The 9,358-nt window shown below is 38.8% G+C and overlaps 1 protein-coding gene across 1 annotated transcript in view; it reads left to right on the top strand.

The window, feature by feature from the left end:
* Positions 1–602: 602 nt before the first annotated feature.
* LOC102908738 (OX-2 membrane glycoprotein-like) overlaps positions 603–9,358 on the top strand; it is a 38,623-nt gene continuing 29,867 nt past the window's right edge. The window contains exon 1 of the mRNA XM_076548883.1: positions 603–1,109. Coding sequence (XP_076404998.1) covers positions 1,046–1,109 — 64 coding nt within the window. The 5' untranslated portion in view covers positions 603–1,045. The remainder of the gene's footprint in view (positions 1,110–9,358) is intronic.

Genomic DNA, 9,358 nt, shown 5'->3' with positions numbered 1-9,358 from the left:
CTCATCAAGATAAGGATCCACTTCATCACTGCCCCTCAGCTCCTCACTCCATCCCGGAGTCCCGAAAAAGAGCTCATGGTTCTTGGATCACATGTGCTCTTGACCCGCTCTCTTTCTGTTGGTGTGCTCTGTGCTTTATTGTCACTTTAATAAATGGACACTTTTCTTGTTTAATAAATTGCTGCTTTTCTGAGTCTTGTTCAATTCTCTGCCCCAAGTACAAAGAACCTGGGAATTGTGTCATAGAAGAACCCCAACATCTCCTTTAGTAACATAAGTTTATGAAATTTCTGGAGGATAGGATAGCCAGGAAATTGAAAACGTTTGCAATGAAGTGTAATTTAAAATAATTTTTTGAATAAAATTATTTTCTGAGAATTTCATACATGAATACCGTGTCTGCATAATTTTCCCCTCCTTTTCCTCACTCCAGTTCCTCCTCTGTCCTCCTCCCGCCCTTCCTCACAAATTGAGTCACAGTGTCATTCAGAATATCTGAAACTCTTTATGGAGAGTTGTCTAGGCTGGTGTTAACTCACAGAGCTCTGCCTACCTCTGCTTCCTGAGTGCTGAGCTTAAAGATGTACTGGACCTTGCCTTGATAGAAAAAAAGGAGGAAGGAGGCATTTTAGTTAGGGTTACTATTCCTGTGATAAAACACCATGGACCAAAGCAATGGAGGAAAGGGCTTATTTTGCTGACAGTTCCTTTTAACAGTTCATCCTCAAAAGCAGTGAGGGTAGGAACTCATGCAGGGTGGGAACTTAGAGGCATGAACTGATACACAGGCTGTGGAGGGAAGCTGGCTTGCTTTCTAGTGCTCACTCAGCCTGCTTTGTCATATACACCACAGACCAGGGATGGCACCACCACAATGCCAGGCTTCCCTCTCTTACTCAAATAAGCCATGATGACTTGCTGGTTAATGAATAACTCTGGTTGAGAACCTTCTGTTTTAGTGGAAGTACACTTCAGTCTCATTTGGAAGATCTGCTGAAAAAGAAAACAGCATGACTGATTGTGAGGACTTTCATCATTAGATACAATGGACTCTTCACTCCATTACATTCTCCATCTTTTAATGCTTCCTATCTGCATACAAGAATCAGGTAACTCTATTTTTCCATTTAGAGATCTTTAGCCAGAAGTCAATGGCAAATAAATATTACATTATGGGACATTCACTTTTACACCAGTAGGTAAAGGAAATATATGCTATGTTTTGTGTATTAATCATACACCTATATAATCATAATTATACAGCTAGAAAATCATTTAATGTGAGCATATTTGAAACAATACAAAATGGGATAAAGATGAGAATGAAGGCAAGCATACAGCCTCTGAGGTATGTACAACTTGCCCAAACTACATAGTTTCTTGTATGTCTGTTGCATGTAACTATAAAGATAGCAGAATGGCTAGATGCAAAGGACCTCCTTACAACATCTTTTATTTCCTCTGAATTATGTCCGTGTTCACAGTTAAACACCATACATACCTTTTAATGTTGAGATTGACTTGTTTTGAGGCCCTTCTTGGTCATTAAGACTTTTTTATTATGTGAGCAAGCACATAAATAATTTGTTTTATGGATTTGTCTATCTTTACAAGATAGTCTAATTTAAGAATTCAACAAATATTGTGTTATTATTTTCTTCTAATTCAGAATGACTGAATTAACAGCATTTAATCCATCAGTTTTCTTCAAGTTAAGGCAATAACTAATGTTTTTTAGAGTTCAGGTGAGTGGTCTAGGGAGATGGCTCTGCAGGTAAGAGTTAAGAACATCTTACTCTTTTGGAGGTTCCAAGAACCTACATCTGAAGGCTCACAAACACCTACAAATTCTACTCCAGATGATCCAAAGACCTCTTCCATCCTCTGTGGGTACATGCACTCAAGGACATGTACCCTATGTCACAAGCATAATTTAAAAAAAAACTAGAATAAATGTTTGTAATAAAGAATTCAGGTGAGGAAACAAAAACAAAAAGAGAGGCTTAGGTTTGATGATAAGGCTTCTGCTTAGCATGAGTGAATCCAAGATTCAATCCCTTGCACCAAGTATGAATAATGAATAAATAAATAAAATGTACAGTGAGGAAGACTTCTGTCATAAAATACCTCTGGCTAGAAAGGAGAAGATAACCTGGGAGCAAATAATGATGGGGGACAAAGCAGTACTGACACTCTTGTGCAATCAGTGATGGACAGCTTGGTTGTTACTTTTTTTGTGTGTTGCTACAATAGGTTTTCATGTGTATTGTTCAGTCCTTTGCTGAAGGCAGGGATCCAACTACCTGTGGAAACTAAGATGCTTATGGTGATGCTTATGCTTACCTGTCAGATGACCCAATGTTCTCATTTTATTCAACATTGTGAGTCACGTATTTCTGAGATGAAAATGCTGAGGTGCAGGAAAGTAAAATATTGCTAGAAGACCACAGTTCTGCAAATCAGCCCGGGTAACGCATGAGCACAGAACTGACTGATGAACACAGTGTTTCTCTAAACAACAAACTTGCCCCCCATATATTTGAGAGGTTCATGAGGCTTTTGTACACTTTAGATTCACTGCATTTATTTTGAAAAATATTTGATACAAAGTTGCTTGTAATTTGATCATGAAGATGAAATGAGTGAAAAGCTCATGTCATCATTTGAGTAAGGTGGATCAAAGTGTGCGGTTGGGTTTTTAACCTTTGCATTTAAAGGAAGTAGACTGGGGGAAATGGATAGTATTCCACAACAGTATTCGGACTTCTTTCCTTTTATCCTCCATATCCTAGCTCCTCACACTATGACGACTTAAAAATATAGATGACCACTTAGCATCTATCCATTTGTTTCCGGTTTCTTTAATTTATGGATAGATTTAATCACATATTTAAAGGAAATGTACTTCATTAAAGCTCTTCATTTCATGAATTCCTTTGTGTAATGCTGTTATTTATTTATATAATCTGTTCTTTTTAAATAAAATATTTGTATTATTTATTGGAGAATTTCATATAATGTAGTTTTTGGTTTTTTCTTTTTTCTTTTTCTTTTTTCAGATATTTTTAAATTTATAATTTAATTTAATTTTACATATCAGCCATGGATTCTGCTGTCCTCCTTCCTCCTGCTGTCCCCCCTCCTGGACCCTCCCCCCAGCCCATCCCCATTCCCATCTCCTCCAGGGCAAGGACTCCCCTGAGGATTAAGCTCAGCCAATAAAGGCTAGGCTCACAACCATATAATGTATTTTGATCCTATATACTCCCCTACTCCTGCTCCTCTCAGATCCATCCTCACCTCACCATGCCAAATTCATGTCCTTTTAAAAAAAAATCTAGATCCAAATTATCCTGCCCTTTTATCCACAAGCATGGTTCTACCTCCTCCAGTGTGTCATGAAATATATTCTTTTTTTTTCTTTTTTTTTTTTCGAGACAGGGTTTCTCTGTGTAGCTTTGCGCCTTTCCTGGGACTCAATGGTAGACCAGGCTGGCCTTGAACTCACAGAGATCCGCCTGCCTCTGCCTCCAGAGTGCTGGGATTAAAGGCGTGCGCCACCACCGCCTGGCTCATAAAATATATTCTTGACTTGCATTTGGGTTTAATCATAGCAAACAATGTTCCTATGAACATCTTCGTTCGTATTTTTGGACAACATATGCATGAGCTTCCATCGCTTCTATTAGGTGTATGTTAGGAGCAGACTTACTCCTTGTAGAGAATGTTTATGTTCAGTGATAAGATAAACCCAAGGGTTTCCACTTAGGACCCAACAAAATTTACTCTCCCTTCTGTGGTGTGGGTGAGGTGCATTGTTTCTCCATATACTCAATCAAACTTGACATTGTCTTTCATTTTAGACATCAGGTGCATATGTAGTCCTCAGTTTAACCTGTATTTTCTTGATAACCAAATTGAACACCTTATGTACACAAACTGTCCAGCCAGGTGTGGAATAATATATACTTTAGGGTTCATAGGTACATATATACCTTATGGTTAAATACAAATTTGGTCAAATATATATACTTTATCTTGTATTGGTTAATTCATAGTTCTTAATTTTAACCCTAATAAATATTTGTTAGGTAACATGTGCCAGAAATCATATTAAAAACTAGATATTCAATGTTGAAGAACATACTGTAGTTCACTGCCCCCTCCTAGTGCTGAAGATCTGATGAAGGGCTTCAATGTGCCCAGCAAGCATGTTGCCACCGATAGTGTACATAGACTCTCCAGCTATATTCCTTTTTATTGAGATAAGTCTCACTATGTACTGCAGGCTGGTCTTGAATGCATGATCTTCCTTCAGTCAGCAGTGTGTTATTTTCTATTGTGCAGAAGAGGCAAATAAAATGGTAATCATAAGGCAGAGAGATGGGTGCTATTTGAAAACCCCACTGTAATATGGAAATACATGTCTCTTAACACTGGCTCTCATTGTCAGAGTCTTCATGGAGGATAAGGCATGAGGATTATGAGACAGATGTTCTGGGAGGAAGCAGTTTTCTAAGTCCTGATTTGATTGACTGATGAAAACAGAATCCTATTCATGTATATTAACGTATTTAAAACTTGAAAGCTGTGTTTATTTAAAACATAAGAAACTGTGACAAGAAACACTAGAAATTGTATTATTTATGTACATGTAAGCTATGGCATAGTGAGTTTCTGGTAATGAACATAGACAATGTTTTCTCTGCTTTCAAGTAGGAGGAAGTTTCCTGGATAGCATGGAGTTGTGGATGTATTGAAATGAAAGAACTCCAGTTGAAGGGTTAGAAGCTGGAGTTGGAGTCTCAGTTCTGGGCACATAAAAGAATGCAGTCAAGACAGACAGGGAAGAAAAGCAGCTTCTCATTCTCTCTGGGACAAATGTGCAGATGGTTTCAGAAATAGTGGCATATTGTGTATTTTTTCAAAAATATATAAAGAATAATTTTACTGAAATTCTTTAGCAGCATTACTGTGGGATCAAGTTTTGTGCTCTTGTATGTTGTTTGTGTTAGTCAGTGATCTCTAGAGGAACAGTACCTGTACGATAAATATGCATATTCTAATTTGTGCCTGCTTGAGATTCAAACCAACCATCACACTATTCTAAGAAAATATTAGGGGAGAAATTTTGAAATGCTTTCAAAATCTAGGCCATATTTTTGCATGTGGGAGACCATTTTATATTCTGACTCACACAAAGACGAGGAGGAATGGACAGAGAAGGAAAGAGAACTTCAAGAGTATATGCAGAGGATTAACCATTACATAGTGCCCTTGGCTGTAGTGAGAAGCATTCTCAGACTTATACAGTCTGATAGCTCTGTAGTTTTTTGTTTGTTTCTTAGTTTTTTAAGTCTTTGCTCTTTGGGGGCCTGCCACCCAGCTCCAAAAATAAATACATGAAGACTTATTCTTTCTTATAAATGCTCAGCCTTAGCAGCTTGGCTTGTTTCTAGTCAGCTTTTCTTAAATTATCCCATCTACCTTTGGCCTCTGGGCTTTTACCTTTCTCTATTCTGTATACCTTCCTTTACTTCTTATTCCATGGCTTGCTGTGTAGCTGGGTGACTAACCTCTGGTGTCCTCTCTCCTTCTCCTTTTCTCGCACCCCAAACTTTTTTTTTTATTATTTTTTTCATTTTTACATATAAACCACTGTTCTCCTTTCATCCCCTTCTCCCGCTCTCTCCCACCTCCCCTCCATTCCACCCCAATCCACTCCTCATAGGGAGTAAGGCCTCTCTTTGGTAGTATTCGACATAGGCTGCCATATCAAGTTGGGGCAGGACCAAGCCCCACCTCCCTGAATCAAGGCTCAGTAAGGCATGACACCATAGGGAATGGGCTCTATAAAGCAAGTTCATGCACTCGGCATGAGTCCTGGTCCCATTGCTAGGGAACCCACAAAGAGATCAAGCCACACAACTATCACCCTCATTCAGAGGGCCTAGTGTGGTCCCATGCACACTCTCTAGCTGTCAATCCAGAGTCTGTGAACTCCCATTAGCTTGGGTCAGCTGTCTCTGTGGTTTTTCCCATCATGATCTTGACCCCCCTTGCTCCTATAATCCCTCCTCCCTCTTTTCAACCGAACTCCAGGAGCTTGGCCAAGTGCTTGGCTGTGGGTCTCTGCATCTGCTTCCATCAGACACTGGATGTAGGTTCTATGATGACAATTAGGGTAGTCACCAATCTGAGTACAGGGGAAGGCCAGTTCAGGCACATTCCCAACCATTGCTAGGAGTCTTAGCTGGGGACATCCTTGTGGGTTTCTGGGAATTTCCCTAGCACCAGATTTCTCCCTATCTCCATAATGGCTCACTCTGTCAAGCTATCTCTTTCATTGCTGTCCCTCTCTGTCCCTCCCCCAACTCAGCCATCTTTAACCCTCATGTTCCCACCCCATCCCTTCCCCTCTACTCCCCCTCCCAGTTTACCCAGGAGGTCTTAACCCTTTCCCCTTCTGGAGCGATCCATGTGATCCATGCGAGGCACTCTTATGGTCTTCCTCCTTACCTAGCTTCTCTGAGGTTGTCCTTTGCTTTATCTTTAATATTCACTTAAGAGTGAGTTCATACCATGTTTATCTTTCTGGGTTTGTGTTACCTCACTCAGGATGATCTTTTCTAGTTCCATCCATTTGCCTACAAATTTCATGATGACATTTTTTTTTTACAGCTGAGTAATACTCCATTGTGTAAATGTACCACATTTTCTTTATCCACTCTTTGGTTGAGGGGCATCTAGGTTGTTTCCAGGCTCTGGCTATTATGAATAGTGCTGCTATGAACATAGTTGAGCAGATGTTTTTGTGGTGTGGTTTAGCATCTTTTGTATTTATGCCTAAGAAAGGTATTGCTCAGTATTGAGGTAGGTTAATTTCAAATTTTCTGAAATTTCCAGAGTGGCTGTACAAGTTTGCACTCCCATCAACAGTGGAGGAGTGTTCCCCTTGCTCCATATCCTCTCCAACATAAGCTGTCTTCAGTGTTTATGATCTTAGCCATTCTGACAGGTGTAAGATGATATCTTAGAGTCATTTTACTGGCATTTCCCTGATGGCTAAGGATGTTGAACAATTCTTTAAAAGTCTCTTGGCCATTTGGTATTCTTCTGTTGAGAATTCTCTGTTTAGCTCTATAGCTCATTTTTAATTGGATTATTTGGTATTTTGACATCTAGTTTCTTGAGTTCTTTATATAGTTTAGAGATTAGCCCTCTGTCAGATGTAGGGTTGGTGAAGATCTTTTCCCATTCTGTAGGCTGTGGTTTTGTCTCCTTTACTATGTCCTTTGCCTTATAGAAACTTCTTAGTGACAGAAGGTCCCATTTATTAATTGTAGATCTCAGCATCTGTGGTATGGGTGTTATATTTAGGAAGTAGTCTCCTGTGTCAATATTTTCAAGGCTAATTCTCACTTACTTTTGTATCAGGTTTAGTGTTACTGGGTTTATGTTGAGGTCTTCGATCTATCTGGACTTGAGTTTTGTGCATGGCGATAGGTATGGATCTATTTGCATTCTTCTACATGTAGACATCCAGTTATGCCAGCAACCTCTTTTGAGGTTATCTATTGCCTATATTGGTGGTTGCAGCTGACTTCCTTCAGTTGGAGTTTTCCTTCCAGTATGTTCTGTAGAGCTGGATTTATGGATATGTAATGTTTAAATCTGGTTTTGTCATAGAATATCTTGTTTTCTCCATCTATAGTGATTGAAAGCTTTACTGGGTATAGTAGTCTGGGCTGGCATCTGTGATCTCTTAGTGTCTGCAGAACATCTCTCCAGGACCTTCTGGCTTTCAGAGTTTCCATTGAGAAGTCGAGTGTAATACTGATAAGTGTACCTTTATATGTTACTTGACCTTTATTCTTTGCTGCTTTTAATATTCTTTAGTTTGTATGTTTAGTGTTTTGATTTTCATGTGGTGAGGGGACTTTTTTTTGGTCCAATCTATTTGGTGTTTTGTGATCTTCTTGTACTTTCATAGGCATGTCTTTCTTAAGTTGGAAACGTTTTATTCTATGACTTTGTTGAATATATTTCCTATGCCTTTGAACTGGAATTCTTCCCCTTTTTCTCTCCCTATTATTCCTGTTTGGTTTTTTCATGGTGTCCCAGATGTTCTGGATATTTTGTGTTAAAAATTTGCTGGATTTAACATTTTTTTGACTGATTAATCTATTTCCTCTATGATATCCTCAACACCTGATATTCTCTCTTCCATCTCTTGTTTTCTGTTGGTTATGCTTGCCTCTGTAGTTTCTGTTCATTTACTCAGATTTTCCTTTTCCTGAATTCCCTCAGTTTGTGTTTTCTTTATTGCCTCTATTTCAGTATTGAACTTTTTCTTTCACTTGTTTGACCTTTTGTTCCCTTGGGGTTCTTGGCTTTCTTTATGGGATTTATTGATTTCTTCCAAAGTTTTATCTATTTTTATCTATTTTTTTCCTCCATTTCTTTAAGGAAATTTTCTTATTTTCTCTTTAAGGGCCTCTATTATATTCATAAAGTTATTTTAAAGGTCATTTTCTTCTATATAATCTACTTTGGGATGTTCAGGTCTTGCTGTTGTAGGATCACTAAGTTGTGGTGGTGCCATATTGCTCTGTATGTTGTTGAATGTGTTCTTTAACTGCTCTCTACCCATTTCTTCTTTCAATCAATACAGGTGGAGCTCCTGGTCCTCTTCTTCCAATCGGTGCAGATAGGGCCTGTGGTCACTGGGGCCACAGTGAATGGTTGGAAAGGGGGGTGAGGGAAGAGGCTGTTTTCTGGTCTCTGGGACTGTGATGGATGTGGGATGGGGGCACAGAATATGCTCCTGGGGCCTAGGGGCTAGAGAACTGGGCTGTCCAGTGGGAGATCAGGGTCTTATCTCTTCACTCCTCAAACTTTCTTCCCAGATTTCTCCTCCTATTTATTCTTTCTGCCTGCCAACCCTGCCTGTTCTTTCTCATGCCTAGCTATTGGCTGTTCAGCTCTTTATTAGGCCAATCAAGTATTTTAGACAGGCAAAGAAACACAGCTTCACAGAGTTAAACAAATGTAACACAAAAGAATGCAACACATCTTTGCATCATTAAACAAATGTCCCACAGCATAAACAAATGTAACACATCTTCAGTTAATATTCTACAACACAGTTCCAACCAACAGAGATCATGGAAAGGAATCACATCCACAAGTTAACAATATAAATCTGTTTTAGCAAATGGTCAAAAAAAACTGATGAACTAACATAAAGTTTTAATGAAATAAAAATTAAGATTATTTCAGACTAAACATTTAGATGAAAATTATCAAGAGTGAATGCATGCCTTATATTAGAGATGGAATTAGATAATTAAATAAA

This window comes from Peromyscus maniculatus, chromosome 12, assembly GCF_049852395.1.
Source record: "Peromyscus maniculatus bairdii isolate BWxNUB_F1_BW_parent chromosome 12, HU_Pman_BW_mat_3.1, whole genome shotgun sequence".
In the NCBI taxonomy this organism is placed as follows: Eukaryota; Metazoa; Chordata; class Mammalia; order Rodentia; family Cricetidae; genus Peromyscus; species Peromyscus maniculatus.
This window is presented reverse-complemented; position numbering and strand designations above follow the sequence as displayed.